At 37.0% G+C, this 14,928-nt stretch overlaps 1 protein-coding gene across 1 annotated transcript; it reads right to left on the bottom strand.

The window, feature by feature from the left end:
- Positions 1-2,933: 2,933 nt before the first annotated feature.
- On the bottom strand, positions 2,934-14,728 carry LOC125075221 (adenylyltransferase and sulfurtransferase MOCS3). The gene is made up of 11 exons (XM_047686912.1): positions 14,563-14,728; positions 13,584-13,684; positions 12,898-13,031; positions 12,029-12,149; positions 10,308-10,458; positions 8,502-8,588; positions 6,855-6,969; positions 6,227-6,337; positions 4,758-4,864; positions 3,555-3,774; positions 2,934-3,121 (listed from the first exon to the last, which is right to left on the bottom strand). Exons 1-11 carry the CDS (start codon positions 14,662-14,664, stop codon positions 2,967-2,969), a joined length of 1,404 nt encoding a protein of 467 aa, XP_047542868.1. The 5' UTR covers positions 14,665-14,728; the 3' UTR covers positions 2,934-2,966.
- Between the last annotated feature and the right edge of the window lie 200 nt (positions 14,729-14,928).

The following is a 14,928-nucleotide window of genomic DNA, read 5'->3' as shown; positions in this document are numbered from 1 at the left end:
TGATATCCGAAATATAAGTCGCTTACGATCGTAATATATATTTATTCGATATTCCAATCACTTTGACTCTTTTCGGTTTTCACGTGTCACTACGCCATACTGACGTTGCCAGCATGTACGATAAAAAATAAATAAATCCTAATTAAACTTTTTGATGCTATGACGTACGACCATTCCAATGAGCTCCAAAACGTATAAACGTATACCCAACTCCTAGTAAGGAGTTGAGTATGAACCTGATTTCAGGTGATACTGCAGCATGTAAATGATGATGGCGTCCTGACCGCACCTGGCCCCGGCGACTAATCCAGCTACACAGGACATATAATAGCGCATAACTATGTCCACAGACCAAGGTACACCCTCTATTCCCTTGCTCTGATTATCGAATGGAACGACGAATCCAACACGACTGGAAAGTGTTTAGGCGCAGGCTTAACTTGGTTTCCGAAGTACGGGAGCGCATATTTTCGACCTGTTACTAAGAAAAAACACCCTATAACTTTTTATGAACCTTTAAAAACCAGGACCTCGGGATGTGCGACCGTATCTTACAACTACACCAACGAGACTGTGCGTATAACCATGTATATAACTGTAGTGCTCTTACGGTTAGAGCGTGGCAACTGTTGCTATTAATGTTGTGGATCAACCAGATTGGAATAAATCAGTATTATGGACGTATGCAGTAGTATAATACTCCATAATACTGATTTTTCGACTGCAACATTTACGCAACAGATATTTGATAGCAACAGTTTCCTTTGCTCTAGCCGTGATAGCACCACAGTAGTTCCTAAAATGATCTTCGAAAAGCTGAATACATCTTTGATTATAGCCTAGAAGACTCATTCAAGTCACCTTAGAAAAAAAACCCGAAATCTAAATCGATTCATCTATTAGGACACATAAACACATTAAACTTTTTTTTTCGCATCGGAGATTAAAAATGTATATTCGGTCATAATCTATACGAAAAACAGGCCAAGTGCGAGTCGGTATCGCGCACGAAAGGGTACACTTATTGATATCGAGCAAAAATAATCAATAAATGGTGTTTTTCGTATGGGATCCGTATTTATTTTATCTTGTTTTTAGTATTTGTTATAGCGGCAACAAAAATACATAATTTGTGAAAATTTCAACTGTCTAGCTATCGTAGTTCTTGAGATACAGCCTGGCGACAGACAGACGGACGGACGTACAGCGAAGTCTTAGTAATAGGGTCCCGTTTTACCCTAGGGTACGGAACCCTAAAAAGATGCGATATAATATATGACTAATGGCAATTCTACTTAAAAATAGTCACTTTATCGCAATCGTAACCGTTGTAGTCAGTCATTTTCCAATACTACTAAATATATAACCATCCAGTTGCCAGGTCGAAGTTGTATCGAAATATAATTGGGATCGTATCATAACCCATATAAGGATAAGCTTAGAACGCCAGGTTTCCGACTCCGCAAAGTCAATAAATCATTCTTGGGGTATCCCCTTCTATAATAAAATTCCGCAGACATTTTTAACTTTGCCGTTTCATAGATTCATGTCATTTGTAAAATATACATTGGTAAAGAAGGAAAATTATTCGATACAAGATTATATTGATGATAAAAAAGCGTGGAGTTAATGCTTGTTGACTTTCAGGCAGGAGACTTAACATACATATATAATTGTATTTAACTAACATCACTTTATTTTTAGATGTCGAAAAAGAGTAACTACTGAGTTTCTTGCCGGTTCTTCTCGGTAGAATATACATTTCGAAACGGTGTTTACTTTAAATAGTTTGTTAAATGACGATTCAAGAGTGCTTGTAACAGCCTACTTGAATAAAGTATATTTTTATTTGATTTAATATAAATAAGTAGAACTGACCCTCAGTTACGACTAAGCTGAGGTCTATTTTTGTGAGGAATGGTTTAAATTAGATCGGAATGTACTCGAAAACGTATCATAACGGCGCAAATAACCTTCTACTAACTTACAAGAATTAGTAGAATTTGCTCAAGAGCGTTGATTAGCAAGAATACGGGGATTCCCGTAACTTATGTGTTGATTTATATAATATATCTTAAATACTATTAAGTCTTATTACAGATACATAAGTATTAAATTTCAATAAAGACCTAACTGTACACGGATAATGAATCTCCGATCTTTCCAATGAGATTGCTACATGACATTTAATTATAATTGTAGTTTTTTGTTAAATGTTGCCAGCCTAATCATCGGTACGGTTAATTTTCTAATTTGGGAAATAAATATCAATTGATATACTATTACCCTTGAATAATCGTTAACTGTATTTTTTTTTAATCTTAAATTATACTAGAACTTGGTCTGGCCTGTCTTGACTTCGTACGTGTAAAATATGGATTTTAAACCAGTTTTGTTATTTATCCAATGAGATATAAGCTGGTGGTAAATTATCAAAGACACTACGGCTAAGCAAGCAATACTTAGTATTTTTGAGGTTTGAAGGGTGAGTCCAGGGCCGGACCGTAAGTTTAGAAGGCCCTGGGCTAACACTACTTAGGGGCTCACCTAAGACATATCTGAACGTAGACTTGAAACCATACGACCTGTTTAATGAAGTTATGGATTCTTTCGCATTATCGTCTATTTTTGACTTTGATTTGACTTTGCCCTGGACTGAAGCCCAAAAAGCCATATGGTAGAACCCTGGCTGAGTCAGTGTGTCTACAAGCACCAGATATAACATCTTAGTTATCAAGGTTGATCACTGCGTCAATGTCTATGTCAATCGCCTCAATTGTTTGTAATATCAAAAGTAATTTAATTAAATGTTGAATAAGGAATCTTAATACGTGACGAAAAAATCATGAATCTAAACTTGAAATCTCGAATAAAAATTACAATTGAACCTAACAAATAGAAAAGTAAAAATAAAACAATGAAAATATCCGCAATTTTATTAAACAACATATTTAGATATGGCAACACTAGTAAACGGGGAATTCCCCGTCGACGTACTTCGACCAAGCATGAAGGCCACCAGTCAGATCAGTTATTTTTTCTTTATATTCATCCTCTATAACATCTAGAACTCTCTTAGCGGCGATTTGTGAATCGTTGCCTCTTCTACAAATAAATGTCACTGTAACAAAAAAAAGCATTATTTAAAAAAACACACATAATATTCGTCATAGAGTAATACTGTAATCCCACTATTATGCGACGCGGTGGAAACTCGAGGAGGTTTTAGGGGGTAGGACGGGGCACTAGGCCCCGGGAAGTCCCACATACCCGTCCCGGTGCCCCGACCGGGCGGCATGCGTAAAATATTTTCTCCTCCTAAACTAAAATTATAAATAGGTATACACGCGCACACGAGACAGTAGAGACGGAGATATGTAACGGTATAAGAGAGCGTCGTGACATTTGCCGGAACGACATTCCCCCCCCCCCACCGTTTGCCGGCACGACATACCCCCCCCACCGTTTGCCGGCACGACATTCAGCCGACCTTAACATAACCCCCCCCACCACCACCACCACTACAAACGCAAAAAATAACAACTACAACTAACCTTGACAACAACAGTCCCTAATATCCTTCAAAAGTAAATCAATGTTATCCCGATGCAACTTTTCCAACGGATAGTTGACAGCGCCATCTAGTTTGCACATCTCGAACTCGTGTTCGCTTCGGACGTCGACCAACAGATGTTTATCCGTCGCTTTAAGCGCTTCAGCTAATTTCACTGCTGTGATTCTGTTTTTTGGCGGTAAGATATCTAAATCTAGATCCTGAAATATTTCAAAAAAGATATATTATTTAAATCCAAAGAAGATAAATTATAATGTAACAGCATTGGTTCTAAATGTAGATTTTAATTTTAACTGCGAAGAACTTGTAAAAAATCATGAGTTACAATTTTCCACCAATTAAATATTTTTTTATTTATAATATAGGTAAGCGGAGCAAATGACCAGCTCATGGTAGGTGGTCACAAGAAATGGTCGTTTGAAACATTAACCATTCCTTACAAAGCCCAATATGTCCCTTGTATGCATTGGCGTAGCTATCGTAGGGCCAGGTGGTGCAGTGCACCAGGGCCCCTGAGCTCAGGGGGCCCCCTAACCTAAGCTTTGAATAGAGATGACATATTGATTTAGCCTACTAATGATAAGTTCATCTCAATGTATCCTGTATCCTATTTTTGTTCCTATCTATAATTTTGAAGTGCAATATAAGTTAAAGAGGGGGTGAGGGCCCGTTTCTTTTTCTATGCACCAGGGCCCTAGTCCACCTAGCTACGCCACTGCTTGTATGACAGACACTTTTAATTCATTTTAGTTTGTAGGGCTTTGTGCTAGCCCGTCTGGGTAGGTACCCAATCATCTCATAGTCTACCGCCAAACAAAAGTACTTAGTATTGTTGTGGTCCGTCCATCTACCTATAACATATATACATATATATGTTACAACACTGTCATCGAAACGTCATTGGAACGCTAGCGCCACTGTCGGCGCTCGACGGAGTCAATGATTCACCGGCTGAGCGGACACTTTCGAGCAGCAGCCGGCCAGTGCGGTCGAATATTGAAACCGACGCGCGTTCCAAGTTATAATTAAGCAATTTAACATAATAAACGAGTTAATTAGTTTACTGTGTTTCGTTGCGCCAACATTACCCATCGACGCCGACTGCTTAAAACTTATTAATTATGGATCATACCGATGAAACTGAGGCTCATCCTCCGTCATATATATGTTGCAGTATACATACCTTTTCCTTAGATTGCATTCGACAGACAACTTCGTAGTTAAGTAATTTTGTAATTTTCGGATTTTCTGAACATATCTCGCATTGAGGATTCCTAGGACGAAGTTTTACTGAAATTGTAATTAGACGAATTTAACAATATATCTTCTTTGGTGGTAGGCCTCTGTGCATGTCCCAGAAAAAGTACCACCCACTCATCACATATTCTATATCAGCAATACTTTGTTATTGTGTTAAGGCTTGAAGGGTCAGTGGGCCTGTGCAACTACAGATAAAGAGACATAAAATATGAGCTTTAGTGGGCCAGTGTAACTACAAATAAAGGGACATAACGTGATACCTTTAGTGGGCCAGTGTAACTACAAGTAAAGAGACATCAAATTTTAGCTTTAGTGGTCCAGTGTAACTACAAGTAAAGAGACATCAAATTTTAGCTTTAGTGGGTCAGTGTAACTACAAGTAAAGAGACATCAAATTTTAGCTTTAGTGGGCCAGTGTAACTACAAGTAAAGAGACATCAAATTTTAGCTTTAGTGGGTCAGTGTAACTACAAGTAAAGAGACATCAAATTTTAGCTTTAGTGGGCCAGTGTAACTACAAGTAAAGAGACATCAAATTTTAGCTTTAGTGGGTCAGTGTAACTACAAGTAAAGAGACATCAAATTTTAGCTTTAGTGGGTCAGTGTAACTACAAGTAAAGAGACATCAAATTTTAGCTTTAGTGGGCCAGTGTAACTACAAGTAAAGAGACATCAAATTTTAGCTTTAGTGGGTCAGTGTAACTACAAGTAAAGAGACATCAAATTTTAGCTTTAGTGGTCCAGTGTAACTACAAGTAAAGATACATCAAATTTTAGCTTTAGTGGGTCAGTGTAACTACAAGTAAAGAGACATCAAATTTTAGCTTTAGTGGGCCAGTGTAACTACAGATAAATGGACATAAAATGATAGCTTTGATTATCTATATGTCCGTCTGACTGTCAAAACTAAGAATGGGACGAAAAAGGTAGTGGCCAAAAGTTGACCACTAAGTACACTAGTAAACTTTGACGACCTCCGTGGTCGAGTAGTGTGTACACCGGTTTTCATGGGACTCTGAGGTCCCGGGTTCGATTTCCGGCCGAGTCGATGTAGAAAAAGTTAATTAGTTTTCTGTGTTGTCATGGGGCTAGGTTTTTGTGGTACCGTCGTTACTTTTGATTTTCCATAACACAAGTGGTTTAGCTACTTACATTGGGATCAGAGTAATGTATGTGATGTCCAATATTTATTTATAGTTATTTTGTAGTGCAACCCTCTACAGATATTACCATTAAAACCATAACAAAGAATATACATACACACATACTTATTCGATTGATACAAGCGAGAACAAGGCCGAGCCTGTCTCAACACCAGTTCCGGTGACGGTACCTCCTACCGTCAGGAGTCAAATTGGTCAGTTTATAAAACTATTTTATTATTATACGTACCGTTACGAAAGCTCATGTCTTCGCCATCGAACAACAGCATCCTTCCCACTAAGAGATTGTCGTGCGTCTGTCCAACGATCAACTTTATTGTCTCCAGAGCTTGCAGTGTTCCTGAAAATGGTACCATATTACTTATATATGGAAGGACAGTTCTTTAGTGGTAGGTCTTGTAAAAGACCATTTAAAACATCATAACTTAAAACAGCACAACTTGGTACTAGAGGTTGTGTGTTGTTTTGGTTTGAAGAGTGAGCCGGATCAAGGTACATAACTTCTGAGTTTCCAAAGTTGGGACCTCGGTATAAAGAATTGTTTAATTTTTGGAGAGTGGTGACCACTTACCATCAGGAATAAAAAGTTTCCAAAATTTATGTCGCTTTGACGATATATAGGATGGTAAACATTTCTCATACTGGCATTGTTTATCGTGGTGACCCTTACCATCAGGTGGTCCGACTATTTGACTGTACACCACAACTTTTTTTAGCCAAATTTAAATTAAATATTAGTTAATAATTGTAAATAATTGAACGTAATTTTTTCCAGAAATCAAGTACCTATTTTTCAGTAACAGTTTTTACGTCACTAAGTATATACCGTGTTAAATAAATAAACAAATAAAAATTACCTATAACGCCAGGTATGGGTCCAGCAACGCCATCAGCGGAACAGCTCCCCACCGCTTCTGGTGGTGGAGGTGTTGGGAATACACACCTATAGCATGGCCCTATATATTTATATCCCTGGAAGAAAATATTCGGTATATTAAAATCCGAATTGTATAAGTTGGCTTTAATGTTGAAATATCATAATCAGTGACATCGCTATCATAAGGCATAATACCAGAAAACTAGAAAACCAAATTATGAATAAACGCAATTATTTTGTTAGAGAGCCGAGATGGCCCAGTGGTTAGACCGCGTGCATCTTAACCGATGATTTCGGGTTCAAACCCAGGCAAACACCACTGAATTTTCATGTGCTTAATTTAATCATATCATAATCGCCTAGGTACGTCACTGATTACGATATCGCTGTTAGTATGAAAGGATATAGCTAGAGACTCTATTCGGGATGTTTTTAACAAAGTAGGAATACTCATTGCGTCACAATATATTTACAACAATATTGTGTATATTCACAGTAGCATTTATCACTTTGATAAAATCAGTGATAATCATTGTATGTGCACAAGAAGTAAGGATAAGCTTATAACGCCAAGTTACCGACTCCGCAAAGTCAATAAATCATTCTTGGGGCAAGGTATCCGCTTCTATAATAATATTCCGCAGTCAATTTTAACTTTGCCGTTTCATAGATTCAAGTCAATTGTAAAATATACATAAAAATGATAAAAAAGCGTCGAGTTAATGCTTGTTGACTTCCAGGCAGAAGACATAACATACATATATAATTGTATTTAACTAACATGACTGTATTTTTTATATATTGAAAAAGAGTAACTACTGAGTTTATTGCCGGTTCTTCTCGGTAGAATCTACATTCCGAACCGGTGGTAGCTTTACTTCAAATAGTTTATTAAATGACGAATCAAAAGTGCTTAAAAGCCTACTTGAATAAAGTACATTTTGATTTGATATGCTTAAATTATCTATGAAGTATGTTATCGGGAACGAGATAATCTGGCGAAGAACCAGTGATACCGACGGAGTAAAATTAGCAGATTGAAGTAACACTGGGTTGACGCCGTATGGTGGATGGAGCGGATGAGTCCTAGATTCATACATCTGACTAGATGCGCAAGGCCGAGAATCGGAAGCTGTGGTCCATCTTGAGAGAGGCTGAGGTAGAGTAGATAACGATTGAAGATAAAAGGAGCGACGCCTTTACCTGTTTTTGAGGCACGGGAATGTAAAAGCTGGCCACTTTCAGACAATTCCAGAATGCTCGTGAAAATTTCTTAAGAAAAATACCTTAATCTTTTACTCGGGGTATCAAATACAAAAAACTTAATTCAACGTAGAAATAATTACATTTTTTGTCAAATACCTAGTGTGGGTACCACGACACAGGAATACCTAGTGTGGGTACCACCGGACATTTCATTGTATAATGTTGTTTTTTGTTAATAAACATTTTTCATTTTTATTTTCATTTTTCAAATATCTACCGACGATTCGGAACGTAACTTAAGAACTTGAATAGAACTTAACTTGAGAAGAACCGGAGTTAGAATCTGGACTCCGTGTTACTAGTAAAATATTAAGTTATGTTTTTATTTAAAATACAATACTGACCATAAAATAATACGTACTTTGTCGTTCTGGTTCGTCTGTGCTCGATAACCATATACTGTGAGTTGTCCTTCCATTTTTAATGCACTGCCCGATATCAACGGCATCTGAAAATATTTCAAACCAGATATTGCCACTCATATTTTAGAGGTTGGCCGTCAGGTACTTGGTGGTAGGGCTTTGTTTACTTGGTGGTAGGGCTTTGTGCAAGCCCGTCTGGGTAGGTACCACCCACTCATCAGATATTCTACCGCCAAATAACAGTACACTGTATTGTTGTGTTCCGGTTAGAAGGGTGAGTGAGCCAGTGTAATCACAGGCACAAGGGACATAACATCTTAGTTCCCAAGGTTGGTGGCGCATAGGTGATGTAAGGAATGGTTAATATTTCTTACAGCGCCTTTGTCTATGGGCGGTGGTGACCACTTTCCATCAGGTGGCCCATATGCTCGTCCGCCAACCAATGCCATAAAAAAAAGCAGGTATAAGGCGTAAAAAGGTAGCCTATTTCCTAGAGGGCAAGTTTGCTTCGTACGAAATCTCATCATATTCGGTTCAGTGCATTGGCCGCGATATAGCAACAAATTCACAGATAGATAGCCTATGTCAATGGAAAAAAGATAAACAAACCTTAGATTTACGTATTCCATGCGATTTGATAATAACTCAGCTATATTGTGCACTACTAACAGTTCACGATTAATATATCTTTATTTATAATACAATACTATTACACTTAAATATTTATATCCACTTTAATTTTACTTCCAAAATTCCAATAGAAATTTCGTCGACGTTCAAAACGTCATTCTTTCGCAAATCCATAGTGAATATCATAGATTAATCAAGATCTCGACCAATGATATCGCGTCAATTTGTTGTCAAATGTTGTTTATTTGGCTTTTTTTGTTATGGTTGGAAGGCAGTTACTTTCGCATTTACACAGACAACCTTTTTATGCCTATCATCCAACAACCAACCCGTTATATAATCCAAATATAATCTTGTGACCAAAATATCAAAAAAAAAAATGCAAGTAAGTTAAATAATATATTTTAATAGTGTGACCTGAAGTTTGCGTTTATTCAAAAGATTTTTAAGGAATTTCAAAATCGATGACAGGTTTTGTTTTGATTTCACTTCATTGTGAAACACTCATCACTCATCTCTCTCAATCGCATTTGGCGCCAAAATTATAATACTTTATTTAAATTACTTTTTTAACGTCAAAAAGTATACATTAGTTAGGTTAGAACTAGTTTCTGTCGATAACGATTTAATTTAAGTTTGTTTATGTACGTTTTTCCTTTCTTTCCTTATACTCTAACCGACTAGTAACTTTTTTCCGCTCTCTAAAATAAATTATTTATTTTTCTGCACATCTACGGCGAGATGGCCCAGTGGTTAGAACGCGTGCATCTTAACCGATGATTTCGGGTTCAAACCCAGGCAGGCACCACTGAAATTTCATGTGCTTAATTTGTGTTTATAATTCATCTCGTGCTCGGCGGTGAAGGAAAACATCGTGAGGAAACCTGCATGTGTCTAATTTCAACGAAATTCAGTCACACGTGTATTCCGCCAACCCGCATTGGAGCAGCGTGGTGGAATATGCTCCAAACCTTCTCCTCAAAGGGAGAGGAGGCCTTTATCCCAGCAGTGGGACATTTACGGGCTGCTTATGTTATGTTATTATGTATGTCTACGGCTGGAGCTCTTTAGAATGAGACCATAACGGATTTTTAATGTGCAGCTACCGTCCCATAATCACTGCGACGAAAATCGGCTTACGCTGGTAATATATAAGATTAGGAAATAATAATCACCTTATTTAAAACACTAACGTCGTTCAGCATGTACCGAGTGGGCACATTGTCCGTGCAGTCCAGTATGACGTCATAGTTCGCTGATATCTCCAACGCGTTCGATGGATTTAGTTCTATATTGTAGGGGGTCAATTTTATCTTGGAATTTATACTGTAAATAGAAAAACTATACATATAAAACACATGCTTACTGTCTGTATATCAATTGTAGTTTTTTTTTTAATGACATTTGTTGGCGGACGAGCATATGGGCCACCCGATGGTATGTGGTCACCACCGCCCATAGACAAAGGCACTGTAAGAAATATTAACCATTCCTCACATCACCTATGCGCCACCAACCTTGGGAACTAAGATGTTATGCCCCTTGTGCCTGTAGTTACACTGGCTCCCTCACCCTTCTAACCGGAACACAACAATACAGTGTACTGTTATTTGGCGGTAGAATATCTGGTGAGTGGGTGGTACCTGCCCAGGCGGGCTTGCAAAGCCCTACCACCAAGATATAGTACGGAGTTATATCCAACTGCTGGGCAAGGGTTTAGGGTATATTTCACTTCAATGCCCCAAATATGGGATGGTGGATGACAATGTGACAATTCCGACAGATTCAGGCGTCCTCACGATGTTTTCCTTCACAGAACACGAGCATTAAACGCAAACATCTCTCACAAAAACTCACAGGACACTCGAACCGGTTCTGCGGGACTTTATTCTACAATCGAATAAAGTGCCCACTTGGGGAATTTTCTGAAACATTTTCTAATTAGGGCTATGTCGCTGTACCGGTCGTCTGGTAGTCATTTCGTACTTTGAGAAGTTCAAAACTACGCATATCAAAGGGGTGACAAATGAGGGTAAAAAATATAGTCAGCAAAACTTAAATATTAATTATTTTTTATGACTTCCATTCGATTGCACTAGCTTTGTGCTGAATTTTACCGCATTTTGAACCGTTTACACCTCAAAGGGGTAAGAGATATTGGGGGAAGAGAATTGTTTCTTTGTGTAAGAGATAACAAAGTACTAATTGTATAAATTAATTAACTACTTTTAGTTAATTTGTTTAGAATCAATAGTGTTCTAAATGGGTACCTTACCCCCTTAAGGTACAAACATTTCAAGCGGTACAATGAGGCACAAAGAGCCAAGAAAAGAGCCGAGATGGCCCAGTGGTTCAAACCTAGACAGGCACCACTGAATTTTCATGTACTTAATTTGTATTTATAATTCATCTCGTGCTCGGCGGTGAAGGAAATCGTGAGGAAACCTGCATGTGTCTAATTTCAACGAAATTCAGCCACATGTGTATTCCACCAACCTGCATTGGAGCAGCTTGGTGAAATATGCTACAAACCTTCTCTTCAAAGAGAGAGCAGTGGGAAATTTACGGACTGTTAATGTAAAAGTGTGGCACAAATCTTGTACAGTCAAATGGATAGCATCAAAATTAATTATCTTATACCTAGTTATTAACTTCACACAGTTTCATTTTGTATCCACTATTATACGCTTCTGACAGTCTTCTGATTCGTTACAAGTGATGTGATACAACATCCCAGCTCCCAATAGGAGCAGCTGACCAACGTTAACTGACCAATGAGCTACTTGCGAATAGCACTACACGATTGTCTAAATTAATTGAACCAATATAGAAGCATTAAAAATATGACCAGTTTGTTTTATCACACCAGTGGCCCATTCCCATTAGAAAGTCTCACCTTCGTAAACTCTCAGCGGCGGATTGCGCTTTGCTTACATTCTGATCAGCTTCACTGTGCAATATCTGACGGTGTATGTTCGTCACGTCTACTTGGTCATAATCCACTATGCCTATTTCTCCTAAAATCAAAAATGGCAATCCTTTATTTACATTCAAATAGCCTCACTTATAAATATTGTTTAGCGGGTGTTTACGTAATAAAATTATTCCTCGTTTTGTTTCGTCTGCGTTTTTATTTAGTCTATTATTTCGTAATTGCCAAAGCAGACCAGGACAACTGTCATGCAAACGAGGGGTTCTGGTGTCTGATGGTGGAGGATGGTTTTTGTTTGACACACGTTAGGACGACGACGCTTTGGTCCTTGGTGGGGTCAAAAATTTGAGGTGTAGTTAGGCTAAGGTATTTTGGAGTAGAAGAGTTTGCCCTGTACAAGCTCTATAAAGGAGCTAAACGCATATTTTTAGGATGTGCGTTGAAAAGCTGTGGTGAAAAGTTTTTTCGGTAAGGGCAAGCGCTTCCAAAGTTCCGATGTCAACTTCGTCGACATTCAAATGAGTATTTAAGATCTCGACCAATGATATAACGCCAATTCAAGGTCAAATTTGTTGATTTATCTGCTCTACTATTGCCATTGGAACACACAATAGACGAACTTGTTTCCTATCAAATTGAAAAGACATAAATATACATTTTTAACATGATTCATAGCGTTACTAAGACGCAATATTCTACATTTATAATAATAATAATAATAATTAACGTCAAAACTTTACTTTTTTTTAGGGGGAAAAAGAAGAGGGGCATTTTGTATGAAAAAATTCAGTCGTATTCGGGAGGGCCCTAAAGTGATGTATTAAAATCATTACCTACACCAGCCCCAGCGAGGTAGACTGCAGCGGGACATCCCAGGCCCCCAGCTCCGACAACCAATACCTTGGCCCCCATCAATTTCTCCTGACCCTTAACCCCTATTTCAGGGAGTAAGATCTGGCGGCTGTACCTGAAATAATATGCTTATTGATATGGCACATCCATATAATAAGTAAATAAGCATGAATTTTGATGTTTCACTTCTGCTGTTCTACGATCACATTTTTATTTCATTCAGGAATAAATGGTTATAGTAATATTATTAACTTTCAATATTACTAATAATAATAAACATTTGATTTTTTTTTTTAATTTCGAAATGGCAGCTTTAGTGACAAATGGGCACCGCTTACCATCAAAGTGGTCACCACCACGCATAAATATTGGCACTGTTAGTGTTGTTAGTTTAAATGCTAGTATTTGTACATTACACACCAACGACAGTGATTGTAATTCATTATTTTTCAAAAAAACACTAAATATTTATAGCTGTTAACGTTGAGTGAGTACCGGTCGTACATACACGACGTTTTTGCGGGAATTAAAAAGGATTAATTTAATTTTATGGCAAGAAAGCGTGCTCATTTTGCCGAAATATATTTTTTTGTGACTTTTCATTAGAAAAATCAACATTTTAAAGTACCTTTTCGAACATAGTAGAATACCCAATTGTGAGATTTACCTTACAATAGCCCATTTCGGTAACTTCTCACTGATCTTAACGATATTCTTCGCACATTCATTTTGATTAACAATTTCTTTTTCTACCTTGGAAGGTAATGTCTGAAACAAAGATATCAAACAGTGAAAATAATTGAAAATATTTCTACGAAAATGATTTAGTTTTTTATTTATTTTTAACACAGTAAGCTAGTCGAGTATAATAATCTTGTAGATTATTATACATGATGAAATCCATGTTTGTTACTTCAATAAACTAACTATTAGGCTTCTGAAGTGATGTTGTGAAAATATTCTTTATTTAAATAGGCTTTATGAGCTTAGGCAGTTTTGAATCGTCACATTACAGTGTTGAATTAAATATAAATTTCAAAGTTCCTTTAAGATCTATTTCATTGTGAATATTCATAATATACTGTAAATATATTGTAAAGCAATTGTAAGTATACCCACTTTATTCAAATAGATCTAACCTGACCTAAGGCAGCCAGAGTCACTCCTGTGTTCAATGTTCCTTTATCAATTTAGAAGGATTACACTTATTTATTGTCAAATTAAACACTACCACCGGTTAGGAAAAGAAAATACCATGATCTGAGAAGAATCGGCGAAATAAACTCAGCGGATCTTTTTTTTTGACAATTTGTGATAATTTACAAAATATTCATTATCAAAAGAAATAGCCAGGAGGCAATCGTTTGATACCCAAGTTGCGCTATCAATCATAACGCACTGAATAATAACACTTTACACACAAGATTTATTTAACAATGTTTTTAAATTTGGTAACAGAGGCATTTTGAACGCTTTCTGGGATACTGATGTAGAACCGTATATATTGCCCTATAAAATAGTTACTGAATCTTTGCATTCGAATAACAGCAGGAAGAAGTTTGTGTTTGTTCTTTGTACCAATGAGTATAACAATCTCTTCGGTAGTATTTGTGGTTGTCGCGAATATTATCTCAATAATGACTTACCGGCATAAACTCCTTCTTAATCTCTAATAATTCTTTCTCCTTACGTCGTAATGTTTTTCTTAAGACTAATATTTCTTTCTCAAGACGATCTATATCATCCATAATTATTTATAACACGACACGACACGACACACTTATTAATGTTTGACCAAATGTTTTGTTTACAAAATTGAGTCTGATTTAACTCTGACATAAAACATGTGTTTTTGACTTATTTTTCTTAGTTGGTTCGCCGTTATAAGGCAAAAGTATAGTAACATTCAACCTGATCGTCTTAAATATTTTTTTAAAATACAATCGGACACCGAATAGTTAAAAGATCATCCACAGATGGATTGAATCATTGAAAATATTTTTTTTAACATA

This window comes from Vanessa atalanta, chromosome 30, assembly GCF_905147765.1.
Source record: "Vanessa atalanta chromosome 30, ilVanAtal1.2, whole genome shotgun sequence".
Lineage (NCBI taxonomy): Eukaryota > Metazoa > Arthropoda > Insecta > Lepidoptera > Nymphalidae > Vanessa > Vanessa atalanta.
The sequence above is the reverse complement of the archived record's forward strand: the minus strand, read 5'-3'. Positions and strand labels throughout refer to the sequence as shown.

Coding starts and splice junctions, on each gene's coding strand:
- LOC125075221 (XM_047686912.1), bottom strand. CDS start 14,664: ATGGATGATATAGATCGTCTTGAGAAAGAAATATTAGTCTTAAGAAAA. Junction 13,685..14,562: donor TTAAGAAGGAGTTTATGCCG/GTAAGTCATTAT, acceptor TCTTTGTTTCAG/ACATTACCTTCCAAGGTAGA. Junction 3,122..3,554: donor TAGGGACTGTTGTTGTCAAG/GTTAGTTGTAGT, acceptor TTTTTGTTACAG/TGACATTTATTTGTAGAAGA.